We start from the raw sequence: 15,787 nt of genomic DNA, 5'->3' as shown, positions 1-15,787 counted from the left end.
ACAAGAAGCCAAGTTGTCCTTGTGGCCAGAGTGATTATTCTCACTCTAATGCCTTTATTAAGCTAGTAAAGCCTTTCTAGTCTGTCTCAGCTGCCCTGTGTATGCAGTTTTGTGTTCTTTATGTGCCATGGCGCCTTCACTTGGCACATTCTCCTTTTGAACGAAAGCAAAAAAAGATTTGAGATTACTCAATTAAAGTGGGGTACACGCTCAGCTGGTTTGAAGACTGAACAATTGTTTTGTCATTCACCATGCCGCCACCTTTTTGTCTGAAAGGGGCAAGTTGGTTTGTGGGGAGAAAAATATATATGAAAAGGGAGGGATTTTCAAGTGTTTGACAAGACTCTGAAATGTAGTAGCCTCTGCCTGCTGGGTAGGAACCCAGTCAAAGCAGGAGAGTTACTATGGGTCACTAAGTTGGTTTAGTGTCCAGAAAAGGGAGGGAAGGGGGGGTATAGCACTAAGGCTGAAAAAAAAGTAGTTTTATAATTCCTGGAATGTGTTAAAATCTGTAGGTGGCCGTTTAAAAACACACATAAATCCAGAGGATTTCTCACCTGCTGCACTCCATATCCTCTGACCAAGACACACCAAACATCTCCATGAGTTTTGAACACTCACTGTACGCTCGCTGGCAAATTCTGCGACACGGGAGGGAGACTCTGCCATACTCCATGCAAACAGGAGCATAGAGAGCACACAGGAATGGCCGGAAGTCCCGGGAACATTCAAGGTTCACCATTGGGTGGAATGGCTATGAAGAGAAAACAAAATTAAATAGCTCCAAGCCACCGTTTCAGATTCCGTCTTGTGAAACAGCCTGGGTGGTTATCATAATCTAAGATCTCAGAATCTCTGCCCAGCTTTTTCAGGGTGGGGAGGAGCAGATCAAATACAACAGATAATTCTGGCAACAGACTGCATGGAATGCCAACATAAATATTTGCTCAATGCCATCATAACACACCTTCCCTTTGCTTGGTGGACTTGCACCTTCAGAGGTCACCACACAAATCATGGGCCACTGAGCTGAATAAGCCCACCAGACAATTGCTTGAACCCACATCCTCATCCCACCCATTAGTAGCCCTCTGCATGTGGCAAAACCTAGAATTTATTAAGCCCCTGATGGCCACCAGACATGGCTGATGAGCTGCATTTTGTTTAGCAAGGCACAAATTATACAGGCCTAGTTTAATAAGAAATGTCCATTCACAGGGCAGATCTGGTAGGTACACTGGTGCCCATGGGCACTGTTTTGGTGATCCCTGACCTATTTCCATGGCAAAAGCACCACAGACACACAAAACTGTTCGGTATGTCGTGCCAGACATACACATCCAGGCAGCTAGAAATTTACCTCTATAGATCAGTTCTTATATGTTAAAGTATTTTCTAAGATGCTACCCTTCCTTGGTGGTACAATGTAGGTAGTAAATCTGAATTCACCCTGAGGCTATCCTAGACATTAAGCTGCCAAGTATTCAATTTTTAGATAGGAGCAGAAAAATATGGCACATTCCTTATGAATTAAAGAGATGAGAGCAGGGGTGTAAAAAGAGACCAAATCAACAATACATGCTTGTTGAAGTTAACACTGCTATGCTACAATTTGCTGTATAAAAACCAGATACAATACTATAAAGAAACAGATGCTATAAAGAATGTTTTTAAACAGAGCTGGATGGCCGTCTGCCATGGATGCCTTAGTTGAGATTCCTGTATTGCAGGGGGTTAGACTACCCTTCCAACTCTAAGATTCTAAGTAATACATAGTTGGAGTGCTGTAGAAGATAAATAGTGTGTTTGGTTTGGATTGGGAAAGACTTAGGTTAAAATTCCCACTCAGTCAAGGAAATCACAGGGTGGCCTTGAGCAAGTCACTATCTCCTACATTAATCCTATCCTACCTCCTCAAGGAGTGGATAGAAGGATGTGATGAGATACGCCAATGTATACCACCCTGAACTTCTTGAAGGAAGGGTGTGATACAAATACGATGCGATAAGTCAGTTCCCCGCACCCCAATATTACAATAAGCTGTCTAGACATAAAAAGTAATGAGGCACACATGCCGTCAGCGACTGCTACGATTGCCAGTGTCCCCAGAGGAAGTGAACATATGCAAATGAGCACATGATATTAGTGTATGCAGATTTTTAGCTGGCAGTCACCTATGAAAGCAAGCACCAGGAAACCATTTGATCACTCTCTCCCTTTGGAGAAGGGGGGGAGGGGACAACATCCCCTCTGAAATCTCTGACGGCAAGTGCTCTTCCACTTAATGTCATTCCAGCTCCAAAGCTGGAAGAGGGAAAGTTTCACACATAGCCTCTAGAACAGCCTTTCTACAGATCCGGACTACAACTCCCATCAGCCACAGCATCAGAGAGCAGTCCTGGCTGGGGTGATGGAAATTGTAGTCCAAGCTCAATTACGTACTTCCATTAGCTGCAGCCAGCACAAGGACTTGTACTAGCGCAAGCAGACTCCTGCGCTCTCCTCCATGCGCCCCCCCCCAATTGGCTCTAGGGAATCAGGGAAAAACCCAAAGCAGTGTGCAGGAGGAGATGGGCAGGTCACTCCACTGAACAAGCCGAAATGCTTCTGTTGAAAGAAAACAACCTTGAATTCCTCTCTGAGTTGGCAAAAACACTGTATTAAACAGAGCTGCATTATGGAGGCCCTGGACGGAGCTTCCTCCCGCTATTAAATCTTCAAGAACCAGAAACTTTTTCAGCACGGATGGGGAAATTCTACTTGTCAGAGATGACAAATGAATGGCCATTTGTAAGTCAGGTGCCATGTGGTGCTAACCCTTGCAACTATGGCAGACATGCTTATACTGAAATAGCCTTGGTCCATAACCCCCAAGATTCCTCTGTCATGTGTGTGGGGGGGGGGGGTACCATGCAAGGCTGGGAGCTGGGTGAAGAGAAAGAAAGACAGAATAGTCTTCTATTAGCTTAAAGAGACTTAAAAGCAGACATCATGCAAGCATAGCTACAAAAGCAGCAAACAGGAAAAGCATACGTCTCTACTGATGGGATTGAGCCATGCAAAAGAGCTTTCCTCCTACATTTTTAATTCATTCTCCCTTACTATTAGTGACAGGGTGGAATTCATGTCTCATTTTGTTATTCTAATGAACATGGTGCCTGCACTTTAGAACAGGACTGTTGCCTCCACGTTACCCTAGTAACTATTTGAATTTGTAAAGGGGGGAGGGAAAAGAGTTCTGATCAGGAGCTGAGCCTAGCATTCCTTTGTCTTCCACTCTACGACAGAACTATGATGGTCTCCGGAGGTTGTATATAGCCGCCACCTTTCGCCGGCCTTCATATTTCCTTCCAGAGTGAAGAAAAAGCCTCAGGAGATACAAGTCAAGCGTCCAGGAACCCCCTACCACCTATTTTTCTCATGGCATGAACCTATTTGTTTAGGCTTAAATACAGTATATGTGGTCAACATTAAGTTGATCTACACACAACTGCTCATGTCTAGACATGCAGAGCGGATAGATAGCAAGGAATTAGGGGATATAGATTAAAGAGGATTTCCCCCCTGCATCTATCTACCAGGGACAGACTTCAGTAACCTTTCGTAATATGGTGCCATGTGCAAGGCCAAAATTTGGCACCACACAATGGATCTTCTCAGTTATGGATTTTGCACCCCCTTGGCTTAGCATCCTGTGCAGCGGAACTGCCTGAACCACCCTAAATCTGGTCCTTCACCCACCCACGGCCCCCTGTCACAATGGATCTATGGATTCTGAACTTCAGGGGGAAACCTCTTTGTAAACACAGAAGGGTGAGCTGTGATCTAAAAAGGAAAGCTATGGAGTAGTATCTGGGGAGCAGCGTTCTGGCTGTAAAAGGAACAAAAGCCTCTATAAAGTCAAAGAAACAATTTTTATTAAAACCCAAGGCGTTTGCTGTTCGCTGCCTCTGACACGACCACTTTTGTTCCATAAGCCTCAAGAAACAGCAAATATAAACAAGTTAGCAAAGGAGAAAGTTGCTTCCCTGCTGATAAATTGTAGGTTTGGGCAACATGGAGATGAAGTATAAAGGAGCCTTCCTCCTTCATTCACATTCAGATTAACAAGGCCTGTGTGTTCTATTCACAATGTGGCCCCTCCTCTCTCGGGAGTTTCATCCCCATTGCCATGGTAACCCTACACCCACAGGCTTTGAAGCATAGCAACAGGCCAAGCTCAGCGAGGAGTGTGAAAAGGGGAGAGAGTCAAAGGGCACCATTTGGCTCCGGGGAATCAGAATGCCAACCTTTGTCCCAGCACAAAAGGCTGGAATCCATAGGAACAGTCCTTTGCCACCAGAGAAAGGGGTTTGCTAATATCATGGCCAGAGACATGATATGGGAAACAGACGCAAAGGTGCCAGAGAAGGCAAAGGCGTGCAGATACGCACGTCCCAAGAATTTTATTCTAGGAGACCACTGCTTTTTCTGCCATTTCAGCAAATCATATATATAGAGAGAGAGAGAGAGAGCACGCGTGCACGCTTTATGTAAATCAACCAGCTACTGGAGAGGTAAGCTGTTTGGAAGCAAAGCAAGGATCACTGTTGGGCTGAACGGTGGAGTGGGATGTAATAATAATAATAATAAATAAATAAATAAATAAACAAATAAATAAATAATTTATTATTTATACCCCATCCATCTGGCTAGGTTTCCCCAGCCACTCTGGGTGGCTTCCAACAAAATATTAAAATACAATAGTCTATTAAACATTAAAAGCTTCCCTAAACAGGGCTGCCTTCAGATGTCTTCTAAAAGATCTAAGTTTAATGGTGGTGGGGGAGCTGCCCACACCCTCTGCATTCAGCTCACTTCCTAATCAAGGAGTAGCTCAGAAAAACTGAAAGGCCATTATGAAGAACAATAATAGTAAGTGGTTTTTGTCAGCCGAAGACTAGAGTCCAGCTCTACCTGGGGCTAATGAAAACTTGGATGCTTCACCTGGCATGGAATACAGCTCTCTCCACCTGTCACAGTGGAAATAACTATATATTTCAAAATGCAAAACTGCCAATGCTGCAAAGGGAGAGAGAAAGAAAGAAAGAAAGAAAGAAAGAAAGAAAGAAAGAAAGAAAGAAAGAGGAAGCCTGGTCGCAACCAAAAAGAAAGTCTTGCATTGCCTCCATTCATCCATGGAAGTTTTTTTACTGGTGCATTTATAGTCTGTGAAACCGCAACAGTGCTCCTACGCTTAGGCCCTCTTTGTGGGTTTTGTAAAGGTTGCTCACTGTGAGAACAAGATGGTGGACTGGACGGGCCACTGGCCTGATTCAGCAGGCTCTTAAGTTCATCTTTTCTAACACAGCATAATTTCCCTGCTGTTAAGCCTCTCCTAGACATTTGAATTAGCCATAATTCCAAGCCATCTGCCTGGGTGACCCCAAAAAACAAAGTCAGTATGCATAAATTAAAAGGCAAAAATGGCAACAAACCCACCACATTCTAGAATTAAAATCCCCCAAAGCACAGTCTTTAAAAATGTTTAGCAAAATGTCTAATTGTTTTATTGTACATTATTTACCTGCTATGCTTGCATGCAATACTGTTTACTGCATTTCTCAAGTGCCATTTTACTAAATGGGCACAAAGCAAGAGCGAGAATAGCCTCTTTAATTCCTTGCAATGTGAGGGTGGGAGAGAAGGACTGAGCCAAGATTATGAAAGAGAGACTAACTTCTAACATCAAGGAAAATGCAGGACACAAGTGGGAGCAGACAGAGTGTAGCTGCTGGTTTGTCAACTGGGGGGAGGAAGACCCTCCAACTGAAGCAAGGAGAGCTTCATAAGAAGATACGTTTCTGTCTTTCCCTCAAAATGTGCAGGGAGAATCTACCTCACTAAACAACCTTTTCCACAGCTTGTCTGCTCTTGATGTTGATCATTCTGCTTAAATGTTCAAATCCATAGCTACTTAATACTGAGCTATTACTTTTAAATGGATAGCTCTGTAAATATTTGAAAACAGAAAAAACATACACATATTTTCTTTTCTCTAGGTTAAACCCTGGTCCCTACTACAAACTTTCATTGAACTCTATCACAGCTCCCCTCTCCATATTTTTGTCAACAGCTGACTAGGTAGTTAGAAAGATAAACTTAATTCAATGACATAGGTACAAAGTTAGTTAGATGAGGTTTTTCTGTATGATAAGCTCTTCCACAGAGGGATCATGGTGGAGCAGGGCAATATTCAGTGAGACCATCAGTAAATTTATCACATATTTCAAGAGACGACTGAATGCTGAAACATACAAGGGTTTTTTATTTTATTTTTAAGTCAATGCGTATCTTCTTAGCACCCTGATCAATGTTGGACAGCTCCTAGTTGCTCTGCTTCTACAATTTGGACAGCTCAATCTGACCAATACACCAGAATTTAAAGAAACTAGTCAAACAGAACTGTTCCTCTCCTTAGGAAAGAGTTGCTTTCAGTAGCTCCAAGAGACAGTGTTACTCTGTGTGCCTCAGGGTCAGACTTGGAGGTGCACGGGGTGGGGGGGGTCCCCACCTCAAATTCTCCAGCAAACCCTATTTGGTGTTTATATAGTACAAGCTTAAGCCCACATCTGAATCATAAAATCGTTGAGTTGGAAGGGACCCAAGGGTCATCTAGTCCAACCCCTTGCAATGCAGGAATCATCTGAAACTATTTGAAGCTGCCAATACATTATACGGGAACACTGGTTAAACAATGAAATACCACTTTTAATATGATGACAGAACAACAAAATGGACAAAGAAACGAGGTGGATGGGAGGCCTTTGTGATTTTCAACATTCCACTGATAACCAGGTTTCACCACAGCAGCTTTTGGTAACTCTCTTGAGAGTAAGAAGATGATACTGTTACTGTAAGCCATACTCCATAAGAAATAATGCATCCTATGCAGACAGAAATTCAAGGGCAGAAAAGAAGGATAAATGCGACACACCTTACCTCCCAAACTAAGTTAACTGATGCTAGCTATTTTATCCTGGAAAGGAAACCTCCCTAATTACGGTATCACAACAGCTCATCCAACTATTAGGACGGATGCCACACAGAGTGGGAATCAAAAGAATAGAGAATAAAGGCCTGTCCAACCTTTACAGGGACTTTAGTAACTTTTGAGCAAAATAAGGAGACAGCACAGACTTTAAACCAGAGAGAAATTACAAAGATGTGGAGAGATATCGTCACAGTATTGTTAGTATATACAAATTAGGTCTCTGTAAGATACAAATATGGGGACGCAGGTGGCGCTGTGGGTTAAAGCCTCAGTGCCTAGGACTTGCCGATCGAAAGGTCGGCGGTTCGAATCCCTGCGGCGGGGTGCGCTCCCGCTGCTCGGTCCCAGCGCCTGCCAACCTAGCAGTTCGAAAGCACCCCCGGGTGCAAGTAGATAAATAGGGACCGCTTACTAGCGGGAAGGTAAACGGCGTTTCCGTGTGCAGCTCTGGCTCGCCAGAGCAGCGATGTCACGCTGGCCACGTGACCCGGAAGTGTCTCTGGACAGCGCTGGCCCCTGGCCTCTTAAGTGAGATGGGCGCACAACCCCAGAGTCTGTCAAGACTGGCCCGTACGGGCAGGGGTACCTTTACCTTTACCTTTAAGATACAAATAATGTACTTTGAAAAATGCCAAGGCCTACTAGAGGGTTGGAATAGATGACCAGTGCAATACTTTCCAACTCTACAATTCTATGATTCTATAATAGTCTGGATGAGGGAGCCATTTCAATAGTTAAGAAGTTCTGAGGAAGTATGATTAAAAATATCTGCCCACCATATAAGATTGCTTACAGAAGCTGAAGAAAAACTGTGTCATTCTCAGCAATGCTTGGTGGAGCAAAAGAGGCTATTGGGTGTAGACTAGACCCACATTTTAACTACTAAAATTATACTGTAGAACAGAAGGTAATTCTCATGCTTAGAAGGCCAACATAACAAGGATATTGTTCTGTTTAATTCAAAATAGAATTTGGGGAACTTTAATTTGTAATAACGTACACTTGTCGCTAGGTAAGACTATATTGGAAATGGAATATATTTGGAGAAATGTGGCAAATCTAATCTGGAACACAAAGTGCAGGAATATGAAGCAGCTAGAGTCTTGATCATAGCAGTGTCTGCAATGCAACAGCAGGATCACTAGCAGGAACATGTATCTTGCAATGCCAATTTCCTTTGAAGAAATCTTCCCCTTTGGGAATGCTCCTAAAGTTGGGGAGCTTAAAAAGCATGTTCAAAATTACTGGAAGTAATTTATAATCACCTTTTTCCAGTTTACCTAGTGCTCCCCTAAATAAATCAGAAGGCAATCACAACTTCTTGACCCCAAGAGGAAAAGTGTTATTCAAATGAACTGTTATTTTGTACACAGTTTTTGTGTTTGTGCAACAGGGACACACAAATTAAAACCTCGTCTATGTTTACGTTTGATCTGTTGCAGTGAGCATGATGAAATCATGACACTACAGTGAAATAAAGTTTGGCTACATGCTGAAGTCACCAAGAGCAGACAAAGCCAAGTACGAATGAAGGCAGTGCCTCCTGGACTCGTCATACAGGTGAGCCCTGCTAATAAGAAGCATGTTGCAGGCAAAAGGAGATGCAACGCTCACAACAATGATAAGAGGGGCAGCCACTGCACTGAGATGCAAGCTGACATGTGGGCAAACGAGGGGCAAGGACTTCATGGTAGGAGCACTCTCCTCACTGGTTTTTTTCTCTTGGTGTACTTGGAAGGGGAACCCCCTGCTACCGAAGTCGCTCTAAAGTACAGGTTGGCTAACCTGTGACCCTTTAGGTGTTATTCGATTCCAACTCCTGCAAGTCCCAGCCAGCATGGCCAAAGGTCAGGGATGATGGAAACTGCAGTACAACAGCAGCTGGAGAGCCATACATTAGGCAATCCTGCCCTAAAGCTAAGGAGAGCTCAGACACTTGGCCAAAAACAAGAGGCAATGATTCCACTGCAGCAGAATCATCCACTCTTCATAAACGGACACTCCTGTTTGCCTTGATTGCAACCCTGCCAAGCAGGGAGGAGAACAGATTTTGCCACTACACTTTGCACACAAAAGCACGGGAAATCGCTTCTCAATCAAGCCACCACCAATTTTCAGGATCAAAAAATCCAGGATGAACTACCACCTCAGCACAATTTTTTCTGAATGCCCCCCAGATATATTGTTGTTGTTTAGTCGTTTCCGACTCTTCGTGACCCCATGGACCAGAGCACGCCAGGCACTCCTGTCTTCCACCGCTTCCCGCAGTTTGGTCAGGCTCATGTTTGTAGCTTCGAGAACACTGTCCCACCATCTCGTTCTCAAAGACAACAGGCATATAACCCCTTCATGGATCACTGCCTTGCCGTGGCAAAGGGGCTTGAATAACTCAGAAAAGCTATGAGCTATGCCGTGCAGGGCCACCCAAGATGGACAGGTCATAGTGGAGAGTTTTGACCAAATGTGATCCACCTGGAGCAGGAACCGGCAAGCCACTCCAGTATCCCTGCCAAGAAAACTCCATGGACAAAGACCCCCAGATATAAACATGCCACAAAACTCGTCCCAGACTCAGGGCTGCTATGATGATGCCATGATAGCTGTATTTATCTATACCATGCAAAGCACTCGCTTTTTTATCTCAAGGAACTGCTTCAAATGCCATTTATTTTAAATGGAAAGCACTTCTGTGTAAAAGAACAGCATCTCAAACTGCATATGCATATAGCCACCTAATACCACTTTAAATGCAGGTTTTATGCCATGTAGGTTCTTCATAATGTGTAAAGAATCCTCAAGAGCACCAATGCACCTCTGTTGTTTTGTGCATTATTCCTGCAAGCAGATGTAGGGAAGCTCTTCAATTATTTTTGGCAACTCTCCAGTACCAAAGGCAATCCCACCACTGTGAATGCTATCGTACATTTAGGCGGAAGTTAACTCTTACCTCCATTGCTAGAGCTGCTGTTTGCTGATCATAATGGTTCAAAAGGTTAGGCATAAAAGTGGTGTTGTAAGGAAGATCCTGGCACATCCTCAAGATGATGGGCTCACATGAGAACTGGCTGTGGCCACTTGTGCATCCTATCAGAACAGCCAAAAGCCACAGACAATGGAAGACCCAGCTTGCAGCCATCTTTCTGCAGCAATCATGAGATTCTCCAGATTATTTAGTAGACTTTGCTGGGTATCTGTGCACCACTGTCAGGTTCTTCAGAGACCGAAAGACTCTTTGATTCATCCTCATTTCAGGTCTTCATTTTAAGATTCTTCAGGCTGTTTGTTTGCATTGATGCAACTTAGCCGAGTCCCACAGAAGGCTTTCATTCCCAAAGCACTAATAAGGTACTTCATCTTGGCCTTTTGTTTCATATTGCCATGCAAGTTGTATTAGGTCATCAAAGTTGGCCGTCTAACCGCACTCCCAAACAGACCCCATGTTGACAGGCTCTCTTCTTTCATTAAGCACTCTAAAGGCAAAATAATAAAAGTGTTAAAACTGTATTGCTAACCATTCAAAGAAAGTTATTAGTTATGACTCATGGGCTCTCATATAACTTTGGGAGAAAAGTGCAAAGCACAACTGAAAAATGATAGCAAGAGACTACCACAGCCTGATCAACCAGCACTTGGCTTCTCCTCTCCCAAGGAGAAAGGCACTGCATAAATATAGTAAACAAATATTAAAATCCAAAGGCAAACCCCACTGACAGAGAGTTTTCTACTAATCATGTGTGCAAGTACACCAGACATTTACCAGATATTGCCAAGCTTTCAATCATTCCAAACATGTAGTCTGAAGCTGCAACTGCTCATCATGTCTCAAGATTTATGAGGCTTGATGTTTTTCGCTTTAGCTTTACTACTACCTCCATTTTTTCTAAATAGCTTATGATTTATGGATTACACTTAGGGTAGATTACTATACGGCTATTTCAAAGCAAAATCTCTAGTTGATAGCTGCAGTCTATAGAAGGCAAAGGACTCATATCACCAGGGTCACAGACTGTGAAAACGTTTCCTTATGAAACAAATGGCAGCTGATTCAGGAGAAAAGAGTATTTAATAGAATCATATTCTGTACTGTAGCTATAAAGAGACCTTGAAGTTCAGCCCTCTGCTCAATGCAGATCTGCAATGCAGGATGAAACTACAACATCCCTGACAGATAGCTACACAGCCTCTGCTTAAACCCTTTTAGAAAAGGAAAGCCCATCACCTCCAGCTTTTACTACTGGGCAGTTTCTCCTAACGTTTAGCCAAAATCTACTTCCCTGCTGCTTCCACCCATGGGCTCCAGTTGTGCCTTCTGAAGCAACTGGGAACAAGTCTGCTTCTTTTTTCGCATGGCTGCCCTTCAGATATATGAAGACAGCTATAACGCCTCCCCTTAACCTCTTCTTCTCCAGCTAAACAAAGCCAGCTCTTTCAACCAATACCTCGTGGGACTGGGTTTCCAAGCTTCAAGGGCTTTCAAGACTTGATTATTTTGGCAAAGTTTGGCTATTTTGGACAACACAAACAATTCATCACTGTCAAAGATTTTAAAAACCCATATTAAAAGTAGTTTGCCAAGAAGAAAAGAACACAGGAGGCAATGGCAATACGGAGGCAATCCAATAAATATTTGGATTGAGTCTGACCACACAGATATCTTAACTACGATTAATAAATGCTGGTGGTCCATGGGTACCCCCCAAATTTTAGTTTCCTTGGGTGTTAACTCGGTTTCTTCTCACTTGACTTTTGTACTGTTTTTAAACACAATATAGCAACCATGAACAAACCATCTTATGCAAATAAAGATTTACCATACCAAAATCTTAATCATCCTCTATATACTAACCTAGATCATTTATAGCACTTAAATCATAACAAGAGAAAAAGCAAACCAGTTACTATACACTTGCATTTTCAACCAACTGAATGCAAGCCTGCCGCTTTCCTAAACTTACAAAAAGAATTATTGCAAGTGTAAACAGAGGTGACTAACAAAAATGAATAACAATCATGATAAATTTCTAGAATTTTTGAAGAGAATTTATTTACCTCCCAGAAAGATGTGCTCACCCAACACAATCCTTAACTGCTGCAAGATTTTAGCAGCTCAATGGCAAAGTGCTATCTGCAGTAATTATTCCAACGGCTGTTTCGGTACAAAAGAAAACAATCCCTCTGAATCTATTCCAATGATTATAGTCAGATTTCTAATTTTTAAACCATCCTACCCTGAAGATTCATACTGTCCCCACCCCATCCTTCTGATCCCCACTATGTCCAGGGAGGGGTAACACAACAACTGCAGACTTTAATCTGTCCTTTGGGCCCTTGTCTTAATTCTAAAGAGGAAAGAAAAGCATGGCACATGGAAGCAAGGAGAGGATAATCTTTTGCAAGGAATGCAGGTGGTAGGCATTTTTTTCACCCCAACTGCACCAACAAGGGAAAAAGAAATCCAGACTAAACTGTCATTGCTGCAACGGAGTAGACTTCTCTTACCTCTCCAGGGAAATATGTGTCCCCTATACTGGGAGGGGAGTCACTCCCTATACTGCCATGTATTGAAGTGGAGAGGTTCTCCATCATCCCCCCCCATCAACACAACAGCTCCTACAAATTATAAGAAACACAAAAGGTTTGACCACACTACATTCAGTGCCCACTCCGCAAGGAGACCTCCAGTAACTTTACTCAGCTCTGGATATTTAGTACTTCAGTTTCCTTAGAGAGAAACATTTTGCCTCAATTGTTGCAGGGGAGGTGGTGAAGCATGGCGAGAACACATTAACAAAACTCATTTGCTTCTGGGGCCCTCTGAGGGAGCAGGGAGGATGCAAAGAAGGCAGGGCTGAGATCTGCAAAATTGACACACCTTTTAAGGAGTCTTAAAAATATAAAAACTGCCCTCCTGGATCAGACTATCCTAGCCTTTCTCAACTCAGTGCCCTCCTTTACTTAAGGGACAGCCTTGCCCCATTGGTGTCCCTCTGACCACTTTACTCCTTGGAACTTTCACAAATGCTATGTACTGTAATGTCAGTTCTGCATTTGTGAACTCAACTTCTAGTATGGAAGTACCCAGCGGCGTAGCGTGGGTTGTCAGCACCCGGGGCAAGGCAAGTAATTTGCGCCCCCTAACCCGGGGCAAGGCAAGTAATTTGCGCCCCCTAACCCCTAACCTGCCGCCGCTGCCAGCTTCTTCTTGCTGCTGCCTGGGCTGGGGTATTTACGGTAAGGTAGCCATGGCGGCGGCGGGTCCATGTCAGGTGATCTGAGGCGAGTTGCCGCTGGCGCTGCCACCCAAACGACGCCGTTTGCCCAGAGGAGGAGGGCAGAGAGGCGAGGAAAATGCAACATGGCCCAGCAGCTGCAGCAGCAGCAGCGGGGCTGTGAGGAGGGGCTGCCTGGCGCACCCTCCGCGGCGAGCGCTGAGAGCCGCTGCCTGCCGGACGCCTTCAGCCCGGACGCGCGCACAGCTCGTCGCTTCTGCGAGACATGGGGCTCTGCTACAGCCTGCGCCCGAGGCTCTTCGGCGACTCCGGAGGCGGCGAGCGCGCCCCCCCCCCCGATGTTGCGCCCGGTGTGGCCGCCCCCCCCTGCACCCCCCACGCTACGCCACTGGAAGTACCTGTGCTTTGGAACTCTCTGCCTATTGACACTTGACAGGCACCTTAACTCTATTGTTTTAGGCACTTTCTGAACACTTACCTCAGCAAATAAATATCCTTTAGTTACCTGTATACATTTTACATTTTTGGCTGACATTTTCTGTGCCTTAATGATAACTATTTTATTGTTCAATGGTATTGCAGATTTTAGCTGTGTTTTATTACAATGTTATTATGTACACAGCTCTTTGATTAAGCAACTTTACGCATCTTTCTCAATATACTAATGAATGTTTTAGAGACTATAACTTCCGCCAGCCTCAGACATAATAGGTGTTGCAATCCCACATATCTGGAGGGTGCATGGTTGGCGGAAAGGTTAGGTTTCTGCCTAGACCAGCATTCAGTTTGCAGTAGTAATCCGCTCAAAGGGAAGTCCAGGATGCAATGAAGGCAGTAGAGGCTCTCCTCTGCTCCCACCACCCATCTCCTTTCTTTTGGGGGAAGAAGGTGGAAAACAGTGTCCCCTTAGCATTCGTTCATTCATTTATTCTGGTTTCCCCCCTCAGACATGAAGGTGGTTTAAAACCCCTACTTCTCAACAGGGTCCTTTAATTGCCAACACTTTCTCCGAAGTAACACCTCCCTTGAAGGCTGGGAACCTCCCCGGCTTACCCCACAAAACACAACGCCATGGCTATGAAAGCAAGCCCCGCATAACTAGTATTTCAGTGCCTGTACATGTGTTTGGGGGGGGGATCGGTCAGAAAATAAGGAGGAAATTATCAAAACACCTCTCTTCTCTCTCTCTCTGGCTGATGAGGAAGCAGCAGGGCAAGCTAAAGCGCATTAATTACTAATAAGGAGGGCCTGAGTCTTCATCAGTCACCACAACCTTTTTGTTTTGTTTCAACCTTATTATGCTCATTAGTCTATATTAACTTGCGGCAAAGCTGCCTTGCAGGCCCTCGATCAGACAGAAGAAGAAAAGGGGGGGGTGGAGAAGCAGGATATAAATAATGTTTAATTATAACATAATTATCAGCTGCAGTTTCAGGAGGCCACCTACCCGGCCCCAACCTATGCAATGCAGGGGGAAGGGGGCACAATGCAAGAGAGGAGGAGGAGGAGACCCTCCCTTCCCTAATCCTTCTTTGGGTGAGGGGGGGTCTCCCTCCTACACACCAACCCCCTTCCCCCTCCTAAAAAGACATGGCCTGAAAAAAAACCACCCAGTTCCTCTGTTTTAACCCTTTCCAACCCTCAAAGCCTGCCCACCCAACCACCCCCCCCCCACTTTGACCTGGACACAATACCAGGAGGGAGGGAGGGCTGCCAACTTGAATAAAATATTGTGGGGGGGCAGGTAAGCACAGCCCCCCATAACTGATCACATATGTTGTAAATAAAATTTCCAATAAAAGCAGTAAAATAGAATTGATCACGTGACATGACACACACGCACAATTTGAATGGCGATGGCCCTCAACCTTGGAGGGGGCAGACCCCTCAAATATTTTATTGGGGGGGGGAGGCCGAAGGGACCTTGGCCCTTGGGAGTCGGTTCCTATGGTGGTGGGGATGCGAATCCCACCCCCATAAAAAATAATAATAAACCTCGTCGCGTTTGAGGAAAAAATAAGAAAAAAGGAGGACTGGGGGGGGGCGCTCCTATAAGGAAATCCTGCCATGAAACGTCCCCCCCCCCTTCATTGTCTTTTAATGTGGGTGGGAGGTGAAGGGGTCGCGCGTGCGCGCGCAGGTGTAAGGAAGCCAATCCTCTCGTGGGGGGGGGGAGGTCGGTCCCTGACAGGAATTTTAAAACCCCCCCCAGAAAAGAAGTGTGAGGCGCGCCCCTCCCCCCTTCACTGAGGTGATCTATTATTTCTCTGTGGCGAAGGCGGGGGGGTGGTTGTTAGCTGTAACCCCGGCCCTTTCTTTGCCCCCCCCCTCCCGTTACCTGAGTGCGTCCCTCAGGCGGCGTTGGCCGGCCTTTCCTCGGCGCGGCGGCTGAAGGGGCCCGAATGAAGGAGCCTCCGCCTCCCAGGCCGCCGCCGCCGCCGCCTTCCGCCCCGCCCCCTCGCGGGGAGGGCGGGGCGCCGAGAAAAAAGCCAGCCAATTGCGCGCCAGCCTCCGACGCCGCCCC

At 45.0% G+C, this 15,787-nt stretch overlaps 1 protein-coding gene across 4 annotated transcripts in view; it reads right to left on the bottom strand.

The window, feature by feature from the left end:
• Positions 1-15,740, bottom strand: part of FZD3 (frizzled class receptor 3) — a 28,825-nt gene extending 13,085 nt beyond the window's left edge. For 2 of the 4 annotated variants that reach the window (XM_081904011.1, XM_081904014.1), the window contains exons 1-3: positions 15,602-15,740; positions 9,981-10,503; positions 558-754 (exon numbers count right to left, since the gene is read on the bottom strand). In XM_081904011.1, the coding sequence (XP_081760137.1) occupies positions 558-754; positions 9,981-10,169 (386 nt within the window). In that variant the 5' untranslated portion in view covers positions 10,170-10,503; positions 15,602-15,740. Of the gene's footprint in view, positions 1-557; positions 755-9,980; positions 10,504-12,082; positions 12,180-12,532; positions 12,644-15,601 lie in introns of all 4 variants that reach the window. The other 2 variants (XM_081904013.1, XM_081904012.1) reach the window with 2 other exon arrangements.
• Positions 15,741-15,787: the final 47 nt, after the last annotated feature.

This window comes from Podarcis melisellensis (assembly GCF_964234715.1).
Source record: "Podarcis melisellensis genome assembly, chromosome: 3".
Lineage (NCBI taxonomy): Eukaryota > Metazoa > Chordata > Lepidosauria > Squamata > Lacertidae > Podarcis > Podarcis melisellensis.
The sequence above is the reverse complement of the archived record's forward strand: the minus strand, read 5'-3'. Positions and strand labels throughout refer to the sequence as shown.